This window comes from Aotus nancymaae, unplaced genomic scaffold, assembly GCF_030222135.1.
Source record: "Aotus nancymaae isolate 86718 unplaced genomic scaffold, 86718_ANA_hifiasm-v0.15.2.pri h1tg000006l, whole genome shotgun sequence".
NCBI lineage: Eukaryota > Metazoa > Chordata > Mammalia > Primates > Aotidae > Aotus > Aotus nancymaae.
In genome coordinates, this window is record NW_026988417.1 from 15,286,879 (window position 1) to 15,309,378 (window position 22,500).

At 40.2% G+C, this 22,500-nt stretch overlaps 1 protein-coding gene across 8 annotated transcripts in view; it reads right to left on the reverse strand.

The window, feature by feature from the left end:
* Positions 1-22,500, reverse strand: part of PROM1 (prominin 1) — a 106,512-nt gene that overhangs the window by 46,698 nt on the left and 37,314 nt on the right. For 5 of the 8 annotated variants that reach the window (XM_064365811.1, XM_064365824.1, XM_064365819.1 and 2 more), the window contains 6 exons: positions 19,007-19,062; positions 16,126-16,152; positions 13,645-13,850; positions 5,678-5,798; positions 4,691-4,754; positions 3,694-3,783 (listed from right to left, as the gene is read on the reverse strand). In XM_064365811.1, coding sequence (XP_064221881.1) covers positions 3,694-3,783; positions 4,691-4,754; positions 5,678-5,798; positions 13,645-13,850; positions 16,126-16,152; positions 19,007-19,062 — 564 coding nt within the window. The remainder of the gene's footprint in view (positions 1-3,693; positions 3,784-4,690; positions 4,755-5,677; positions 5,799-13,644; positions 13,851-16,125; positions 16,153-19,006; positions 19,063-22,500) is intronic. The other 3 variants (XM_064365832.1, XM_064365831.1, XM_064365843.1) reach the window with 1 other exon arrangement.

Here is a 22,500-nt window from a genome sequence, read left to right on the forward strand (position 1 = left end):
GGAAATTCAGAATAAGTGTTTGCTATCCTGATTTCTCCGGATGGTGGAGCTCCATACACACAACTAGGGAGGTAGGGAATTACAACTTTTTTCTACAGTGGTTTAAAGCCACAGCAGTAAAAGATATGAAATTTAAATTAGAGATTGTTCTTCTTCTAAGCAAGTAAATCTTCTTGGTCAGGTCTTTGCTCTGTGGCTCACAGAACAAATGGTGGAGGATCAAGCTACAGTTGGGTGTTTCAAGGAAAAGTATGAATGCCCTTAAAAACTGGCTTCCCCACCTTTTCCTGGCAGCCACGTAACACATAATACTTGAGGGTTCAAACCACACACACACACACACACAAACACACACAGACACACATTTTAAAAATGTTTTTGTGTTGAGTCTAGCCAAAAGTAGCCCGCGGTTGCATCCCAGTTTTGCTTGTACCTTGCTACAGCACATTTGACAGACTCTCACTTCTCAGGACTTCGGTCTTATCTATAAATTAGGGAGTGGGTTGGGTCCCCTCCTGGTTACTAGAAGAGTCTGATTCTAGGCTGTGCCCTAATAGCTTGTGGGGCTGAGCTCTTAGGCGATGGCATCCCCCATGCTAACTAGATACTGCAACCTAGTTTTGAGAATATACCCAGAGAGCTGGGGAGGCTTAAGGAATTACACTATATCCTCCTTGGCCTCAAATTTCTATCATTTTACCTGGATAGAAAAGCTTAAAATCTGTTTCAAATAGTATTTTCTCTTGAATTTCAGTCTAATCATAGCTTAACAATATTTAAGATGATAATACTTAGAACTATCGAAGAGCACCCTGGAGATCAGTTTTTCATCTCGCCCACCTATCATCCAGTTTTATCGGGGAAGCATGAAGCCTGGTATCTGGCTTATAGTAGAAGCTCAGTAAATAATGACCATAGCCAAACAAAAAGAACTCAGCTGCAACCAGAACTACACAGAAGAATGCTAACAGCATGCTAAAACACACTTCACATTTTAATGTTCTGTGGTTTGCTCCTCACAGCCCTTGACTTCAAGATATAAGTTACCTTAAGGCTAAAACCACCACCACCACCAACAGAGAATGACAGATGATAAAATAAATGTATGGCCCAGGAAATGTGTACTAAGAGCTGTTCACAGACATTCTAGGCTATGGATAATATTCTGTCACGTCACAGGGAGGACTCAGAAGTAATAAATACATGTTTCCCAAAGGCTTCAAAGCATTTTATGTCTATGAACTATTAACTGGCTTGTAACTCTGAGAGTCATTCCTGGCCCATGAGGATCATAAATATTATGAATCTGAAGTAAGTGGAAAAGATATCTCAGATTCTCAATTATAGTTAATTAACCTTTTACTAGCCCATAGCATATTTCCTTTATAGGTCCTGATCTACAGTCCAAATATGATTTGCACACCAAAATGACTGCATGTTTCTGCTCTCTCCAAAACCCACTAAACACATAGGGCTGCAAAGTATTTTTAGAAAAAAAAATTGCTTGAATAGTTTATTAAGCATGTTTTAAGAAGTTCTGGCAACACCACAGGCTAAATTTTAACTTATTCAGGCTGAATTTTAGGGAAAAAAAAAAAAGAACTCTAATAATAACACAGGAGGCACTGAAGAGAGAAAGAAAATCTTTGAATTAGCTTTTATCTAAAAATACTATAATTTAGTTGTTAAAAATTGTGAGAATATTGGACAAAAAGTAAAGGTATGCATCAACCACACTGCATCATTCATATACTTTTGCCCAGGCTTCACCGTTACTTAATTTGTGGCTGGAAGAGATCTTGGATCTCCTCAATACGAGAACATAATATATGTGATCTCTTCAATATTACAATCACATAATATATGTGATCTTGGCGGCCCTGGAATGACTCCTAGAGTTACAACCCAGTTAATATGTTATAGACATAAAATGCTTTGAAGCTTTTGAAAAACAAAAAGATCTTGTTCAATATTGTGAACGCACTGATGCACGAGGGCTCTGGGGTGCAGGGATGCCTGGCATCGTCTGTGGCCATGTGAACACTTGAATCCCAGACTTCCAACTCTCCCTCCAAAGGTGCACATGTTGCTTCCTCATGGATGTCACCACAGCACCCTCCATCTTAACACTCTTCAAGGTACTAAGTCCCATCTAGGGTGGTCCAGGTAACATAGACTTTCGCTAGAATGGTGTCTGAATCCCAACTCCACCACTTCCCAGCTGTGCAATTGCTATGAACTGAGTATGAATCTCCCATTCATATGTTGAAGCCGTAACCACTAATGCGAACTTTAGGGAGGTAACTAAGGTTAAATAAGGTCATAAGCGTGGGTCTGGGTCCCTAATCCAACAGAACTGATGTTCTTAGAAGTAGAGGAAGAGACATCAGAGATGAGTGTCCCAGACAGGAAATGAGACTGGAATGACGAACAGGGGCCCGGTGAGCAAGGAAAGAAGGAGTGGGAGAGGGAGGGAAGGAGAAAGGAAGAAAGGAGGGAAGAAGGGGAGGAGGAAAAGAAAGGGATGGAGGGAAGGAGGGTGGAAGGAAGAAAAGAAAGAATGGAGAAGCCACATGGAAATGGCCAGGACAGGAAGGCAGGAGGCAACAGTCCCTGAGGTCATATCCCTTCTCTGGGCCTCAGTTTCCTTGCCTGGAAAGAAAATGGTTGGTAATGAAGGAATAGATGTCTAGAGAAGTCTAAGGCATCAACAGCAGGGGATGTTGTTCGTGATGTTGTTGTCAGTGCTGAGAATGTTATTGTTGGCTGGACCCTTTGCACGGTCAAGGACAAGGAAAGGCCTTTCAATTAGTTGGGACTTATCACAACAACTCCTGGCCTGTTCTGCACATCCTCATTTCTGCACATTCGTCTCAGTTGCTGAACTACAAGGAAAGCCAAAAGGAACGGGAATAATTTTCCAATTTCTATGCAATTCTCTTCTTTAAGGACTATCTTCTCAGGAATGCTAGCTCATGAAAATAAAATTCATATTGGCAAAATCAACATTTTACCAAATAGATGTAATTGTCCTCTCCATTATGTACCTAGCAGGGAAGTTTCTCTCAACATTTGGAAGGGCCTGGGAGGTCTTTTTTCATTACAGTGGAGCACGCAGTTTATTAAAATCGATACATCTGTCACTTGTATCATTGGCCATGGAGGCTTAAGATACGTATGTATATTCCTTGCTTCTAAGTTTCTCTTTCAAGAAGGAAAAAGGAATCAATTGCCTTCAAATGACCTGAATGTCTATAGGTTACTTGTCTTCTTTATTAGGGGTCAACAAACTTTTTCTATAAAAGGCCAGATAGTAAATATTTTAGGCTTCGTGGGCTATACTGTGTTCCAATGACTCAACTCGGCCATCACAGCATGAAAATGGCCACAGATGATATCTAAACAAATGCGTATGGCTGTGTTCCGATAAAACTTTGTTTACAAAAACAGGTGGTGGGCCCCTAACAAATTCTGCCCCTGTCGTCTCAAACGGCAACAGCTTTGGCAGAAGTTTTAATAAAGAACACAGCCAAGCTATTGTAACACAGTGTCTTGATCTGAACTGCCCGCATGGCCATGGATGGTGGCTCTCCCCAAGCCAGCTCTCAGGGAGCAAGGAAAGAGTGAGTGAGGCTGCCAAGCTCAGGGACTTCTGGATGAAACTTTCTTTGGTCATTTTTGCCTGTTGCTTACCTGTCGCCATGGACTTAATCTCATCGAGAACAGGGATGATGTTGGGTCTCAGTCGGTCAAGAATTCCGCCTCCTAGCACTGAATTGATACCTACATGCAAATGAGCATAGGGACGGTGAGGGTGGCCTCTGCTCGTCTCTCTACCCCAGCCTCATTCTCTCCACACTGCCTCAGCCTCTCCTGCTGCAAAACCCATCTGCATCCTGGACCCTGTCTAGGGGTCGACTCGTGTATGGAGATTTCTCTTCAGGGTCTCCGCACCAACTGTCCCCCAGGGAAAAATTAATCACTACAGACTCACAGACCCAGTATTCACTTGTACCAGGAACATGGTGTTATCATCTTGGCCAGTGTGTAACTGCCTGTGTCTCTGATCTCTTCGGCTAGACTGGGGTTCGCACTGGGACTGCACTCTGGGCGGGGAGGGGAGCTGTCGTGCGCATTATGGGATGTTTAGGGGCATCCCTGGCTTCAACATGCTAGGTGTTGGTAGAAGTGTCCCCACCCCACCTTCACTTCATTGTGACAACCAAAAATGTCTCCAGATGTCACCAAATGTGCCAAATGTCAACCCTCCGGTTGAGAAGCACTAAGCTAAACCTTGGCCTTCAGGGTTGAGCCCTCTCCACCTGCCATTTCTGAAGCCACTGGTTTCTCTGAGCTCACTGTGTCTGTGCAGGGCACCTGGCAGGAAAACAATCTTTCCCTCATGAAGGAAATGGAGAATGGGCGCTTATGACTACAAGTATGCTAACGCCTTCCAATGAGTGTAAAATGAAAAAACAAAAAGTTCTGCTGCCTGTGAAAAGGACGCCTTCGGTGAGTGCTATGATTCTAATCGCTGAGTAACAAACGGCACATTGGCAGTAAGGCTAGGGAATCATCTTTCCGTCCTCCCCTGACTTTCACGTACGTAATTTCCTAGTTCATGTTCTATGAGAGATGAATCAAAACAAAGAAACAAAAAAAATGTGAAGCAACTTTAAATTTTACTCACCGTTCAGATCTAAGAACGCCTTGTCCTTGGTAGTGTTGTACTGGGCCAATATGTATTTGATTTGCTGAAAAAGAGCATTCTGTGAAACCTCCCCTTCTAAGGTCCAAAGGCAATACAAGGACAAAAAGAGATTTAATATACAAAAGTTATCCTGAATCAGAACATTTTGAGGTAACCAAGTTCTTAAAGACTTTTCTGCTTTCTAACATGAGCATCACAAATTTAGGCTGATTCCTGCCCAGACACTTTTTAAAACAATGTCCTGAATAGGTAAATTCATCAACATGCTTCTGGAATACAGAAAAATATATCTGGGGAAAAAAGGGGACCTCCTCTCCCATCCCCACCCTTCAACCATTCCATTGCCCTTCTCTTTTTTTTTTTTGAGACAGAGTTTCACTCTTGTTACCCAGGCTGGAGTGCAATGGCGCGATCTCGGCTCACCGCCCATTGCCCTTCTCTAAAGACAACTTGTGTGTCCATGAGTACGTGTGCGTGTGTGTATGTGAGTGTGTGTGTGTGAGATAGAGAGTGTGTGTGTCCTTCCCAAGAAATCTGACATACCAATGCAGACATTAGCAAATGGGTGTTTATAAAGCAGGATGGTTTCATTACAAGAGTAACTTTGTACAAGTGATAGAAAGTTAACTGTACCGCCAAAAAGAAAGGATAATAGCGCCCAAAAACTTTTCTTTTAAAAAAAAAATCATGAGAGCCTTAAAATGATTAAGTCCTTTTATAATACACATTGTGATGTTATGTTATATCTTAATAAAATAAAAACCCCAATTCTGAAATTCGGCTTTTGTACTCTCAAAAATCACTTTCTGGGCCTTTATTTATTCATCCAGGACATTAAAAGATAACACCAGTCTACGCTGATTCGCTGCATTTCTAGAAGGTTCGAATGAGATTCCAAATATACACAGGAACTCCAAAAAGCCAAAAATATAAGGCATCGTGGTACATACAGATGACGGTTTTTACCTCTGGAGTTTCATTCAGGAGAGTTCGCAAGTCCTTGAAATTGCTGTCTGCCAGTTTCCGACTTCTTTTGATCCGGGTCCTTACCTGGTGATTTGCCACAAAACCATAGAAGATGCCAATGCTGCAGGAAAAGGCAGAGAGAAGGAAGAGCACTTACTGCGTGGTCCATGTTCTCTGTCCAGGTCCAGGCAGCTGAGCAGGAGTAGGGAGGGGCCCACAGAAGGACTGGCCTTTCCTCTCCCCCGGTCCTCTCCTGCCACAGCCTTCCCGTTGCCATCCCACAGTCGAACCACCACCCACGTAGAGGCTACAAAACAGGACTCAGTCCTCTCAGAGGAGGCAAATCTCCATTTAGTTCCAAATGACTCTCATCAATGCAACAATGTTTACAATGCATGGTGGAGGAAATAGGTGCAAAAAGGTTATAAGGCAGCATGCATGAACCAGTCCCATTCCTGTCCTTATGTGAACGTGTGTGTACACCCTCCCATATGCGCACATGCGTGCACACACACTTCTGTTCCCCAACTCCCCAAAGAAGTCTTTAGAAAAAAACATCAAAATGATACGAGTACTTGAGCCTTCTAAGGTTTTTGGTTTCTCTAATTGTCTGTCAGTGCCCTTATTGTCCATGTTGGAAAGAAACATGAGTTACTCTAGCATCAAAATGCACACACAACAGAGCACCTGTGTATTATTTCATCCACAAAAGTGCAAAAACAAGTGAAACGGTGGTGCTAGAAGTCCGTGATCATGCTCAGAGCGGGGTGGAATGGCAGAGTATTCTGCTCATGGGTGTATTCACTTCATGGACATTTATGCATATGTACTTGTGAAAAGGACACTTTCCTCCATGTGAAATAAACTTCAAAAAATGGTTCAAAAATGCCATATGAAAGGCATCTTGCAGGAAAGCCTTCTCTCTGTGGAAAAAAAACCCGTATTTTTCAAGCCATCTAAAATGTCTAATGTAATACTTTTTAAGAGCTCTTAATGTTGACTAGTTACTAATAATCATTTGACTTAAAGTAATTTGACCAATTGGTTTGTTTTTGTGCCAAAGCCTTTGAATATTAAAACTAACGTTAAATCACAAGGTGCTAATTGCCAAGGTTCTGTTGAACTTGGCCACTAGATGGCAGTAAGGAAATACATAAACATAGCGGAACTATTTTTTACCTACAGAAGCAAGCAACAAACTTGTTAGTTTGTAATCATCTGATGGAAGATGAAGATATGATTTTAGAACTAAGTTTTGCAAATAATAGACAAACTTTAAAAAAAAATCAGATGCAGAAAATTAATACAGTGCCTCTTCAGCAAAAGCAATGTCTTGAGGCATTATTTGTGCATATATTTACAGGTAGGATGGCTAAACATCCCATTTTTGCACCTAAAATCCCATGTCCCCAGGAAACTTCTCCATCCTTGGTAAATGGGAACAGTTATTCACCCCACTTATGGTATAAATATATAAATACACTCCAAGGAGCATTGGTTCATTACTGGTTTTGAAACATACTTTCCCATGGCAGTATAATATTAGGTTTCCAAAATGATCCAAAAAGTCTATATAATACAATGTTGAGGAATATGTCTCACGGTTAGCAAGTTGCAGTGTACTGAGTACTAGACTAGGAGCACAAGATGTAGGTTCTAGGTCTTGTCCTACCACCACCGCACTGTACAAGCCAGAGAAAATCACTTTCTTTCTGTGGGACTCCAGTTGGTATCTCCAAACTGAAAAGATCAGTTTAGATCTCTAGGTCTAATCAGGCAAATTAGATCCAATCTAACTTAGATTAGATAAGTGCTTCTCAAGCTGTAAAGGAGAGCAGCACTGGATATACATGTTCTCTAAGATTTTAAGTTTGGGTTAATTCTGATGATAATCTTTTAAAAAAATATTAACAATATGTGCCATTTGGAATGACTGCCTTATAATTTGTCCTAAATTGCATTGGTATTTTAAGCCAATGTACTATAGCAATAAGAGTTATTAAATCAGACACTCCTGCCAAAAGAAGTCAAATGATTCAAAATAACGATTTTGGAGTTTTGTGAAGAAGCGCGCATACACACACACACGGACACGCACACACACACACGCACACGCGCACAGAAGTTGAGTCACAGCAACGCACCTGGAGCTTGCTACCATGTCAAATTCAAAACATTCTAGACCATGATGAGTCAGGATCACCACCTGAACATACCCGATGTTCACAGTGGGGTCCCTTGCTCTCTTTTCCCAGCACGTCCAAATTATTTTATTCACTCATCAGCTTCCAGATATAAGAAGTCAAAGTGAACTTGGGAGAAAAGAACCAGTCCAAGTCCACTTGCACTTGACCCTCACTGACCCCTCCACCCATCCCCAGAAGGGAGAAGAACCTCCTTGCCTTCAACTCCCAGAGGCTTTCCCTTTAATTCTGATGGGGCATTTCTCACTTCACACTCCAATTTGTCTTTATTCTTATCTATGTTTAATTTTCCTAAGAAGAGGTGGGAACTACTTCTTGTTAGCTTTGCATAATGCAGTCTTGTCCACACTGGGTGCTCCATGAAGGTGAGTCTAAGGATCGGGCTTTGGTTTCATCTGGCCTATTTAGAAGACTGGCCATATGTCTGGAGTGTGAGTCAGAAACTGTCTTTGTGCTTTATTGAATAAACGTCCTTACTCCCAGATCACCAGTCAATGAAATGAATTACAATACCACATTTCAATACAACACTGAATTTCAATGCTACACATTTTGAAAGACCTATATTTCTACTAATCAATAATAGGTCTAATTAAAATTAAAGCATTGATTTAAAAAAAAAAAAACTTTACTGAGTGTGGTGGCACATGCCTGTTGTCACAGCTACTTGGGACATGGAGATGGGAGATTCACTTGAACCCAGGAGTTCAAGTCCAACATGGGCAATATAGCAAGACCCCATTTTAAAGAGAAAAACGAAAGAAAACTGTACTAAGCATAATTATAGAGTAGAAGTTAGTGATTTTCAAACTCATGCACAAAGTGAATTTTGTATTTAAATTCAAATGCCTATGTAAGCAGGCAGAAAGCACTAAGGAAAACTTGGGTGGCATGGGACCACAGAAGCCGGGAGATCAAAGGTGCACTGGAGGAACAGCTAATCTGCAGGTCTCAAAAGTGCCACCACGGTGGCAGGTAAGTATCACCATATCTTCCCATTATCCACAAAAATCTGGGAATCTGGATTCTTATGTGAAATCTCCCAATTTTTAAATATTAGCAACTAATCAAAGAAAGATTTAAATACCTAAGACCAACTGATGGTCTCCATTTGCAATCTCAAAATTAAACCTTTTCAAACACAAATAGAGAATAAATAAATTACGCTTTGTAGTATTGATTTAGACATTCCCTGTTGCTCGATGTCTTTTTTGAGCAAAAAAATAGTATGTGAATAAATATTTTTATTTTTAACAACCCCTAGTCAATTACTAGAATATAAGGATACTAACAGACATTTATCTAACACAAAAAGGAAATAAAATTTCAGTGAATGTCAGTTCTCTGGCATTTGACATAAATGCCTTTAAACAATCAAAAACGTGCTTTTAAGCAGTACAACAAAATCTCTTGAAACTTTTCAGCAGAAGATAGGAATTTTTATTTTTCTGGCCTTACATCTTCTATATTTTATTATAGAAAATTCAGTTTTCTCAAATATACACTTACAAGTAAGTAAACTTTTTATAGAGTAAGACTAAACCTTTCTTTTAACTCTTAACTTTAAAACTTGTAACTTTATTATTCTTACCAATTTCTACTGATTCAGTAAAATTAGTCAAAGAAAGCCAAATAAATGCTTTCAGTCTGTAACTGGTCTCTTATTTAAAAAAAAAAAAATTTTTACATTTAAACTATAAGTAACCAGACCTCATTCACATGAAGAAAGTTTCACGATTTTCAGGACTGCTATTGTAGCTCAATCTTTTTTCTACAACCTTGCAGCCTCCCAGTCAGGAATCAGCAATCACATCCTAATATAAAATGAACTTCGAAAATAGCCAGCTTACTGAAAATGGCTCAGATTCAATTCACTATGGGAATTATTACCAAATCTGGTTTATCATACTCAGAAACTTAGAAACATACAGAGGAAGTCAAGGCATAGTTGTTCTTTTTTAAAAAAAAAAAAAATAATAATAATCTTTTTGAAAAATGCAGCAGTGACAAGCAAAAAGAAAGAAAGGAGAAGAAACTTGACTAAGACCCAACTGCTTAGCAGTCTACAGTGAGAGGTGGAGATTCGATCTTGTGCTGATGGTCAAACAGACCGTATAAACATATGTCAGTGTCTACAGAATTCTCACATTCCACAGCTGTTCTGGGAACGCTCAGAGAAAGAACATGCCCACGTACAGTCCACATCTGCTAGGGAATCTTTCTCCTTAACACCTATGTCTTCCCTTCACCCCCCTCAAAGAAAAGTTCAAAATAAAGAAGGATGCTCAAAACCAATTTGAAAGCTAACTTCGTTTAATTGTAAACATTTTGAACCACAAAATGAAATTGAGTCCAATAAAAGGCAGATGAACTGCTCTGGGTTTCTGAAAGAATTTTTTAAAAATCACATGCAAAGACTATTTCTCAATAGTCTCCAATCTCCGCTGAGGTCAATGTCAGCTAGAGGCCCTGCATTAAACAAGAGAGAGTCCACTCTGCTAGCTTTCCTTTCTGCTTTCCAATCTTGTTGACATTCTTTTCCTTCTTATTTTTATCTAATCTTCTAATTTTGTTGACATACTTTCTTCTCCTGTCTAGCTACTCATAATACAGACATCTTAACTTCTAGGTCTTTCATCCTCCTGGCTAGCTTTGATTACTTGCAAACAGTATGTAGGTATTACTCAACTCATGATGTTTGAGATATAAACCAGTGGGAGTTTCAAAAGGAAGCCATCAAAATAGTCACTATAAATCAAAAAGTTCATCAGTATTAAAAGTGAGAAAAAAATTCACATACTATTCTCATTTAAGCCTATTTATAATTTATATATCAATTCAACGTGCTACACAAAATCAAATCAGTTTTAGTTTTGTCACAATATCAAACATTTGATCAACTTTGGTTTAATTATATTGAAATCTAAAATTACAATTTTCACATTAATATTTTACTTGGGTGGGAAAAAATTGTTTTAACTGAATGTGTAGGAGGCTATAGAATCACAGCATGCATTTTTAAAAAGAATTTTCTAAATTAAAATATACTTAGAGAAAACATTGATTTGATAGGTCTGAATTCTCAAGAATTAACAAAATGGTAGCTTTCATTTTATATATAAATGGAAGCCACGTTTATTTTTTACTTTGTAACTTTATTGATGATATATTTTGGCATTTTCAACATAATGTAAATAACTCAATCAGCTGAGAGTTTTAACAATCATAACACATAATTATATATAACACAAATGAAAGTTCAGTTTTTAAAAAGAAACCCAATTTCATGGCTAGGCACAGTGGCTCATGTCTGTAATCCAAGCACTTTGGGAGGTCGAGGCGGGCAGATCACATGAGGCCAGGAGTTTCAGACCAGCCTGGCCAACATGGTGAAACCCCATCTCTACTGAAAATACAAAAATTTGCTGGGTCTGGTGTTGCACACTTATAATCACAGCTACTCGAGAGGCTGAGCCACAAGAATCACTTGAACCCGGAAAGCGGAGGTTGCAGTGAGCCAAGATCACGCCACTGCATTCCAGCCTGGGTGACACAGTGAGACTCTGTCTCAAAAAAAAAAAAATAGAGAGAGAGAGGGAAGGAAATCCATTATTACACATGTAAACATTTATTCAGGTAAATAAATACTACATTCAATAAAGAATTCTTCTGAAATTACACTATATATATTGACATCAAGTGAAAATTATTAACCTGTTAAATAAGTAATCACTCTAACAAGAAGTCCTAAGGGCAGTATTTTCAGATGACACTTTCATATCTGAATCTCGTCTCTGAGGTCCAGGATGTATGGAACGGGTAAACATGGCTGTGCAAGTGTCCAGACAAATGCAGCCTGTGAGTTTCAGGCTTACAGGAAACGCACAGGGATCACTGGTGGGTCTGACAGGTTTCGGGGCTGTAACTGACATTCTTCTGGTAGCCAGAAGGAGGGAACTACCCCTACAGCTAGGAGTCTGTGCATTCCTTAGAGCATATCAAATGCAACGCAGAGAGAGACAGGGACACCTGGAATGACCACTGACCTGATCCCAAACTGCCTCTCAAGATCAAATGTGAAAAAAACAGTTAGTATCAAATGATTTTTGGAGACACAGAGAAAGAGACAGTGACAGAAAAATACAGAGGAACAAGGAGAGACAGGAAAGAGAGAAAGAGATTGACAGACAGAGATGCCCACACCCCAATCTTGTGGAGAGAAAACAAGTAACTCTCGGGCCAACCGACAGTGCATGAAGTCAGCTAACACATTCACTTGGATCCTGTTTACACACATATATTGTTAAGGTCTATTATTCCACTATTAACAGCAAAAGTGTGTCTTTGCTTAAACAATCACTGCCCTGGACTAAGTGGTAATGCATTGGCCTTTGTCTGTTGTGAAGATTTTTTTTGTCATTGTTCAAGTTTTAGTTTAGTTAATTCAATAGGTAATACCCAAGCCTGGTACATATTCAAAAGAGACAAAAAGCCCAGCTACAGCAAGAAATGAGTTTCCTTCCTTCCCCTCACAACCCTCAATTTCTTTTCCAGAGGCAACCACTATTGCCAGTTTCTTGTCAACCCTTTCACATCCATCCGCTCTATAAAAATACGACCAAGTGCTTGTGCCTCCTTCCTGATCTTTTTTTTTTAACATAGCTATCGTGTTCTGCACATGGTCTGCAACCTGCTTTTTTCACTTCATCTATCTTGGTGACTGTTTGGTGTCAAGTTCAGAGCTGCCCAGTCCTCTCCAATGGGTACACTACGTTCCAGTGAGTGGCCACCCTAAGCCATACATCTTATCAGACCCCTGCTGGTGGCCACACTTAAAGGCTCTCCTTCTTGGGTTTGCAGCTAGAACTCTAACTCATAGCACTTACTGCTTTCTACTAAAATTTCTGAATATCACTTCCTTAGTAAAACTTGAAAAAATCTTACGGCTACTGAGCACCTGTGGCATTTGGAGAAACAACAAAGAGAAGCTGTTGGCCAACCCTCGCTGTGCCTTCATGCCGCAGGCACTTTATTTCTGTCCCTGCATAAAACAGTGGAATGAGTGAGGAAACATGGAACGATAACCAAGCATCACAACAAGGGAACACTATTGTGGTGCACATTCTTCAAAGATGAGCAATCTAATCTGGACTCAAAAATGTCTTCTTAAAAGCAACTGGAAAACTCGAAAGCAGCAGAAGCTGCAGCAGAAACACCCTAAATCGTGAAGTGTGCCCCAGACTTCAAGAGAGGGTAGTGGATTAACAGCAAATATGAAAAAAAAAATGGGTTTATTATTAGGAAGTCAATTGCATTCTACAATAATTCTCAAATTTCCAAATTCAGGGACTGCATTCGTCCATTAAGATTCCTCTGGACTCAACCAGCAAATCAACTCGCAGATCCATCCCCTTTCTGTATGCTGCCTGTCTGCAAACAGCTAATTAAGAGGAGTCTGCTGCACTGGGAGGTAAATGCTTTCTGCAGTTCAAGATTTCTCAGAATACCTTCAAGAGGAAAACAATACCAAAGGGCTGGCTCATCAGCTCAGTTAGGGCAGCTTCATCACAACGCTGATGTCTGGTGATAATGAGATCCTTTTGAAACACTCCAGACGCGCTTGTGTTTTCCCTTTCCTGTTTTGTGGGTTTTTTTCATTGTTGCTATTTTGTTTAGTTTTAAACTCATGGTTTAACCATTAAAATATGAGACGTTCTTCATCAGCCTAAAACACAATCAGTTGTTGTCCGAGATTCTACTTGCCTTATTATTATACAAATCACCAAGAGGGAGATTGCAAAGCATTTCCTCAGGAAGGGCCCATTTTCCTTCTGTCGCTGGTGCATTTCTCCACCACATTTGTTAGAGCAACGACACATACAAAAGAAATACCCCACCAGAGGCATCAGAATAATAAACAGCAGTCCCAGGAGAGAGCACAGAATAATCCCTGCTTCATAGTAGGCAATCTGCAATTCAAACAGAAGAAACAGCACATATTGTAACACAAAATAATAAGTAAAACATTCCACGGTGTACATGGTTCCATTTTTTTTTTTTTTTACTGAGACAGAATCTCACTCTATTGCCCAGACTGGAATGCAATGATGCGATCTCCGCTCACTGCAACCTCCACCTCCTGGGTTCCAGCGATTCTCATGCCTCAGCCTCCGAGTAGCTGGGATTACAGGTGCCCACCATCATGCTCAGCTAATTTTTGTATTTTTAGTACACATAGGGTTTCACCATGTCGTCCAGTCTGGTCTTGAACTCCTGCCCTCAAGCAATCCACCTGCCTCAGCCTCCCAAAGTGCTAGCTAGGATTACAGGTGTAAGCCACTGCTCCTGGCTATGTTTCATTTTTTTAAACCTATCTGCTATCATTAATTGAATCTGAATGTGTGTTTTTTTTTGTTGTTGTTGTGTGGTTTTTTTTTTGTTGTTTTTTTTTTTGCATTTTGAAGTCCTTCTTGAAACAGAGGAAGCAGAGAATTGAGTTATTAAATATGGGACCAAGTGGTTACTGGAAGATGTCTTCAGCCCCTAGGAAGATGTCTAAATGCTAGGTTGAGCTGCAAATGGTTTAATTTCAACCCCCAAGGTATTTTGTTTGTTTTTAAATGGTTCAATAATCTTGGCGGGAGTACTTGCATAACAAATCGTCTACGTATAAAGTGCTTTACACCAGGAAAACTGCACAAGTAGAAGTTATTAAAAATTCAAAGCACTTTAGATTGGCTGGCAAACAGTTACAGAAGAATCTGGAATGTATCTTAATTTAGAAAAAAGGCTCAGACTCTGAGTTAGGCATATTAAACACAGGCCAGTCACTGGGTTTCTCCATTGATACACTGGAAATAATAATATGTACCTTGACAAGTCACTGTGAAAATGAGCCATAAGGCATGATTAGAAATAATGTGACAAAGTGCCAGGCACTCAATAGACAATAAAGATGCCTCTCTCGCCAGCCCAGGAGCCAGATGCACAGTGAAGGACCAACCTCGGCAGTCCATGTCTCAGACAGTTCCTAAGCTCCGAGGAACAGCACAATTTCTAGATACAATCACGTGACCTAAACATATTTTCATAATCACTGCTGACTTTATTCCTGGATAAACAAAAATTAATGCAACTGGATGATGAAACTTGATGTCACTCCAATTCATGCATGTAGTTGCTTACATTTCTAAAGAATGTCAGGAAATTGCAAGCTGGCAGTTTGCAACTAAATGGACAATCTAGACAGCTGCGAATTCTGAAGCCAAGCTGAGTAAAGGAAAATAAAACACAAGTTTTGTTCCTGGGAGTAAATACGATGTTTTGGAGGAGAGACCTGGTTTACATCCCAGCGAGGGGCTTCCAGGTCCCTAAACTGGATGGTGTTACATTAGCATTAACCTCACAAATATACTGCAAGGGACAAATAACTAAATGACTGAATGTGAAAATAACTAGCCAAGTGCCCAGCACACAATTGATATTCAATAAATGGTAGTTAACTCTATGAGCAAATGCTCAAGACTAGTATAAATCTGGTGCATCTGGCACTTGAATATTATCTAGTTCCATATTAAAATTAAATTGCTAAAAAAATGGCTGAATCTTGCTTCGCTCATCAAATATCTGCTTGTGCTTAAGCTAACCCCCATCCCATGTCCATGAAGAGGCATTATTAGCTGACTTAACCTTTCCTCAAGGACCAATATCACTTGCCAATTAAGAAACCAGCCCAGACATTCCAAACTCTCACTTACGTATTTTTCCATCATTTCTCAACAAATATTCTAAATTATTTACTCTTTTAAAGAAACGTAAATTCTTTCTGAATTCCAGGAGACACTGAACCCAACTCCAGGAGAGTAGACTGAAATGTTTTAAATGCACTAATTTTAGCTTTAAATAGAATTAGTACGTTTGATACATAGCCTTTCTAATGTTACTAAGTATCAGGCAGTATCAGGAACAAGATAGGGCATTTCCGGAGTCCACTTCTAGGCTGAATAGATGGAGGCCTGTTAGTACTTAAACTGTTTTTTGATACACCAAGATCTTTGAGTACTTTGTTGATTATGTTAAAGATCAACATCTAAATATTACAGAAATGTCTTTCTTAAGAAAGAAATAGAAATAGAAATGAAATAGAAATGAAACGGATCATTTAAAAATCTTCACAGTGAGGACGTCAGTGAAGAACAGAAAGGCTTTCAAAGAGCAACTGGAAACAGCAGACGAGGACTTTACCTTCAGACCTAAGAGTACAGTTTCTGGCTGTAGAAGTCAACGCAGGTGAGGAATTTTGGTAGAGGCGGCATGCATCAAGAAAACAGACAGAAAAAGTTATGAGTGATCAACCATAACCAAAAGCTTTAATATCCCATACGGAGAAAATTGAGTGATAGAAGGATAAACACAAGAGAGGAATATAAACTTGAGTGCAAATTCAAGAAATGGTGTATTAAGTTGCTTTGAGTTCTGAAATTTACATTTGCATTTACATTTGGAGTTCCCAAAAGGTTCTTAATCAGTATGCTAATCAGTTATGAAAAGGAGAATCAGAGGGGGAGTTACAAATGCTCAACACACTAACCATGTGATCTTCATAAAATAGAGAATCAGGCCTGAGAACTCCAGAACCAATGGCAGCATCTTCCAAAGTTCCTTTTATAAAATAAAAATCTGATGGTGTTATTCTCTTGCTTAAAGCGATCAGTGGATTCCTGCCATTTTTATTCCGAACATCTCAATGTTTAATTTTAAATGTCCTTCTATGGCAAAATAAACTTAGGTGGCTCTATGTCATTTTCTAGATCATTTTTTTGAAATATTCTGGTCCTGGAAATCTAAAAGTTTAGAAACTATTGCCTTAGCTGGCAGATCTTCACAGATCTGAGGGAATATTTGTGATAGGAAACACTTTTAAAGGAGGCATCCAAAATACTGGGACTGGGGGCCAGTTCAGATATACCTGCCTCTGGGGTCACACCGGGTATCTTAAATGGTCCCAGTCTCTCTTTCTGGGGGAGGGGCATACAAGCTTGTTACCAACCAGGGCACAAGCTTCCAAGCTCACTAGACATATAAAAAGCACCTCACAGTATGTGTTTAAAAAAAAAAACGCTGACTCCTGGGCTCCTCCACTAGAGCACATGAGTCAGAAGATATGGGTAAGACCAGGAATCTGTGTTCCCTGCGCCTCCCAAACAACTTGACCTGGAGTCGTTGGCTTAGGGTCTGCTTCAAGGGGAAGCAACCCAACACACCCAGCCTTTATCAGACTAAATCGTCAGAAAGCCCTCCTCCAGATGTGGCCTGGCTCCTTTGGTATCTTTGCTTTAACTAAACCCCTATCTTTTAGAAAGCGTGGTCCAGTTCCACATCGGGAGGAGGATTCAGCTCATTCATGTGGGCTCAGTTCTGCATCTTCTCTCCACTCACCCTCACCCAGAGTTTTTATTCATTTGCAGAGGCAAGGAAAGAGAACAGGAGCTGGAGTATAAACCACGGTTATGGGAGTGCTAAATCTAATACCAAGTCAAGCACAAAGCAGTTGTCCAACTAAGGCCCTGCCAGGGACGGTGGCAGCCCAGCTCCAGCTCAGAGTCGCAGGTTCATCAAGGCCTCCTAGCGGTTTCAGGACCTTGTCCCCTACTTCCATTCCTTGGTTGGCATTCAGGCTGGCTACTAATGTTATGTTAATTTGAATATAAATATGAAAGCAAAAGTCATTTTCTTCCCCCAGAGATGTAGGCCGAGGTGGCAATCACGTTTGGGAGATATAAATGAAGCCTGTGTCACTGAAGAATGAAAATGCTTTCCACGGTGCTGGGGAAGGCTGTGAGCCCCGGCAACAGCTCAGTTCATCTTCCAGACAGTCTTCCCTTGCTGAATGCAAATGGCCTCCAGATAAGGCTTTCCTCTTCAGCTTCTGCATTTACTTTTCTCTTGAGTATAATTTTCTTGCAAATTAAGAATAGGATGAGGCCATTTGTAACTACCGTATCTGAGGCAATGATTCACTGGGCAAGAGTTAACGGCCCTGCCCCCGGCCAGAAACACTAGCATTCAGATTTGTTGTGCAGGCCAGTAAAACACGTCCACCTATACATCTGCTTATTGGAGCTTAATAACCACCTTCAAACCAGGAAAGGAAGGAACAAAGTGCTTTACTTACCGAGAAGGACTGAGAACCCGGCAAACACATTTAACTAATTGTTATTACCTTACATTCAATGCTACACGCTTTTGTCTGTCTGTTTCATGGGCAACCTATACTCATAACACACCAAAATCAAAAGACCATTCTTCGGTTTAGGTAGGTGGTTGCAGAGGAGTGCGTTGACAGCACCATGGGTACTGACAACCAGAAAAATGGAAGGAGCCTTGATACTTTCTGAAAATACTATGGACTCACTTTAGAGAGGTGTTCCAGACCCTCCCATGATCAGACCCCAATTTACCTTTTTTTTCTCTCCCCCTGGCTACGGGCCTGCTTCTTTCATACCTTGACCTCTTTGCTCACATGGTTCCTGAAGCCTGGAATGTGAGCAGAGAGAGTGCCCACCCCTCTCACCGGCTCCAGCCCTTGTACAATCCTTGTAACATATTAACTAGACACTATCCCTGCTATCATTTTCTAGCCTTTTGAGACCAAAGGCTATCATCCTCATCTCCACCTTCCTTCGATTCTAGCCAACTACTCCCACAGCAGGAGCATCATAAACCCTGTGCAAATGCAAAGCTACTTTTTAACAAACGATGTTTTATAACAAAGTGCACAGTCATCATTTCTAGGAATTTTCAAACAATTCTACTTAATGAGGGAGTTCTCATCCCTCAGCTAAAGGAAAAGTAGCGTAATATTTCTTTTTGAAGAAATTTTAGTTTTGAGTTTCTAAATAACATACAACTTGAAAGGTTTTCTTCAAATACTACTTTTGAAACTTCTGCTGTGGTTCAAATGGGTTCTGTAAGGTGGTTCAATATTCCATAAAAGTTCTTAGTCAAAAAAGGTTACTAAAATTGCAGATTGAATAACTGATCATTTAAAGATTTACTTTCAAGTCAGACAAAATTTTTCTCATACTTCATATTTTTAATAACAAATACACCAATGAAAAATTACCTCATCATAATTAATTTTGGACTCAAGCGCCTTCTGTATGACTTTTCTCAAAGTATCTGGAAAAAAAAAAACCACAAAATAGCAAAATTATTTTTTCAGTAAAAATATAAAATGCATATTTAGAAAAAAAGAGGTCTATATATGCTTACAAATTATTATACCTATATTTCCATTATTCTTATTTTATTCCTACTTCTTAATGTAGATAAATAATGACCTCTAGCCAGAAGCTAAGAATAGAAGACAAATACTTCTGATTTACCATTTGCTAATGACAGAATTAGAGTTGTCATTTTTAAGTAATTTATCATAATACATCTTAATATTTACCAGCAAACCACATGCAGCTTATTAATAATCATTTATAAAAATTATGCTGAAATTGCTAAGTCTTAATTATCTGGAAACACAAATGCAATTTATTTTTCAATAATTCTACATTTGCATATTAATATTTTACAAAGGAATGGATTAAAAGAATCTTAAAATTAACCCAACTTGGTCGGGCACCATGGTTCATGCCTATAATCCCAGCACTTTGGGATGCAGATGCAGGCAGGTCACCTGAGACCAAAAGTTTGAGACCAGCCTGGCCAACATGGTGAAACTCTGCCTCTACTAAAAATACAAAAATTAGGCAGCCATGGTGGCACACGCCTGTAATCCCAGCTCCTCAGGAGGCTGAGTTGGGAGGATCACTTGAACCTGGGAGGTGGAGGTTGCAGTGAGCCGAGATTGCACCACCGCATTCCAGACTCCATCAAAAAAAAAAAATAATAGTAAATAACCCAACTTAAGAGTTCTGAACATGGAAATCCTTCTCTTCCTGTCTCCAAGCAGTGCACAAAATTCTATGCAATGCAAACTTAAACTTTTCCATAGATATTCATTTAGGGCTTTTCAAATTCTCACATAGGTCTGGGACCAAAAAAGGTTAAGAGCCACCTTTTAACCCCAAGCCACCATCTAAGAATGATATGAGACAACTGAGACACGGACAGAGAGGGTGACATAGTGATTCGTGAGGAGGCCAGACCAAGGCCAGGTCTTCCTTCTCCTGTGCAGGTGCCTTCCCGCCACCCTGGACACTGTGTCTCATCCCAGGAAGGAGCTTCTGCAATGCTATCACTATATCCATCACACCTGAAATGTACTACTGGGGGGCAAAAGAAACCCCACATTGACTCATTTGTTATGCAAAAAAGTTCAGATTAACTTACAGGAAAATGAAGCAAGCCACTTTCCCACACGGCTTTCTGCAAAACAATTTTTCTATTCTACAACTCAGAGATATGGGCTGATGTTTAAAGATTGTGCTGCAGGAACAAGGGATTTTTCAAACTGGTATATACCCTGGGAACCCCAATAGTTCCTTCACAGTACCTTGGGGGCTGCCCAAGGACCAGAGGGACATTGAGGCTGTCCAGTCCCACAGGCTCCCTCCCACTTCAACCAGTCGGCATTGCTTTGGCCTGTTTTACAGATCAGGCTTCTGTTTAAAATGCCACTGGATGAAAGAGTCTACTGCTAATTAAAAAAATGAGAAATCATCTATTTATTAAAATACATTTAGTTGCACAGCATAATATGTTGCAATTTGGGATCCTGATCTAGTAACGATTTAGGAGGGAATCCAAGCTCCACCACTTACTGGGTATCTAATCTTAGGTGAGTAACTGCTACAAACATCCTCATCTGCAAAATAAGATGTCCTTACTCTCAAAGGACCACTTAGGGTGAAGTGAGAAAACATTTATAAATAAAATGGCACCAGGCCTGGCACACAGCGGGCACTTGGTGTATACCTGCTATTATTACATGAAGGGATTTAAAGAACGCAGATTACAGAACAGTGTCCATGCTAAGTGCAGTGTGGAAGACTGTTATTGTGGCATTCAATAACCATTCACTTTTCTTTTCCTCACAAAACAAAGCAATCAAACAAAAACAAAATGAAAACCTTTGGGTTTCTTTTGGGGAACTGCTCCTTCCATCCTCTCAGGCCACATGGACTGAAGAAGCCGTGAGCCCAGCACCACAAAGGTAGATCCTCACTGGTCTAAACCAGCAGGTCTCCAAGCGTGGGCTGTGGGAATCCCCAAGATATGTTCAGGATTTCCATGAGATAGAAATACAAGATGTTAATTGCTTTTTTGTTGGGTTGACATTTGCACTAGGATGCAAAGGCAGTTGTAGATAAGAATGCAGGTGATTTAGAATGAATCAAGGTTGAAGCTAATACTCATGATCTTTGCCATCATGCATTCATGTTCAATAGTCAGTTACACTTAAAAAGAGTCTTGATAAAGCATTAAAAATTATTTTTATTAAACCTCAACCTGGGAGTACAGCTTTTTATTATCTTGTGTATGTAAATGGCAACTACACATAAAGTTCTTTCACGCACATCAAACTATAATGTGCAAAAAGCATTTGTGCAAGTGTTTTAAGTTGTGAGCTCAACTAGCCATAGTTCTCATGGAACACCCTCTTTACTTGGAAGAAAGGTTGATGGCCAGACACGGTGGCTCACACCTGTAATCCTAGCACTATGGGAGGCCAAGGAGAGAGGACTGCTGCAGCCCAGGAGTCTGAGACCAGCTTGGGCAACTGGGTAACATAGTGAGAGGCTGAGACAGGAGAATCATTTGAGCCCAGGAGTCCGACGAAGCCACTGCACTCCAGCTTGAGTGACAGAGTGAGACCCTGCCTCAAAAAAAATAAAAATAAAATAAGCAGGGCGTTGTGGTTCATGCTTGTAATTCCAGTACTTTGGGAGGCTGAGGTGGGTGGATCACCTGAGGTCGGGAGTTTGAGACCAGCCTGACCAACATGGAGAAACACTGTCTCTACTAAAAATACAAAATTAGCCGGGTGTGGTGGCACATGCCTGTAATCCCAGCTACGTGGGAGGCTGAGGCAGGAGAATCACTTGAACTCAGAAGGTGGAGGTTGCAGTGAGCTGAGATGGCACCACTGGACTCCAGCCTGGGCAACAAGAGTGAAACTCTGTCTCAAAAATAAAAAATAAAAAAATAAAATAAGAAAGGCTGAGAGATAAATTGTTACTATTCAGATTGTGTATACCCAATCTCCGCCTTTAATCGTGGTTCACTGCAGGCTCAAACTCCTGGGCTCAGGTTATCCTCCCCTCTCTCCTCAGACTCCTGCATAGCTAGGACTACAAGTGCACGCCACCATGAGCAGATTTTTAAAATTTTTTTTTGGAGGGATGGGGTCTCACTATGTTGCCCAGGCTGGTCTTAAACCCCTGGCTTCAAATGATCCTCTCACCTTGGCCTCCCAAAGCACTGGGGTTACAGGCATGAGCCGCCATGCTTGACCAGCATTTTCTCTAAAATGAAAGAAGTGGAGCTGGTAAGTTTAAGAAGCTACTGACGAGATTTGTTACCAATGATAAAATTGGAGATTTTTTTTTTTTTTTTTTTTTTTTGAGACGGAGTTTCGCTCTTGATACCCAGGCTGGAGCGCAA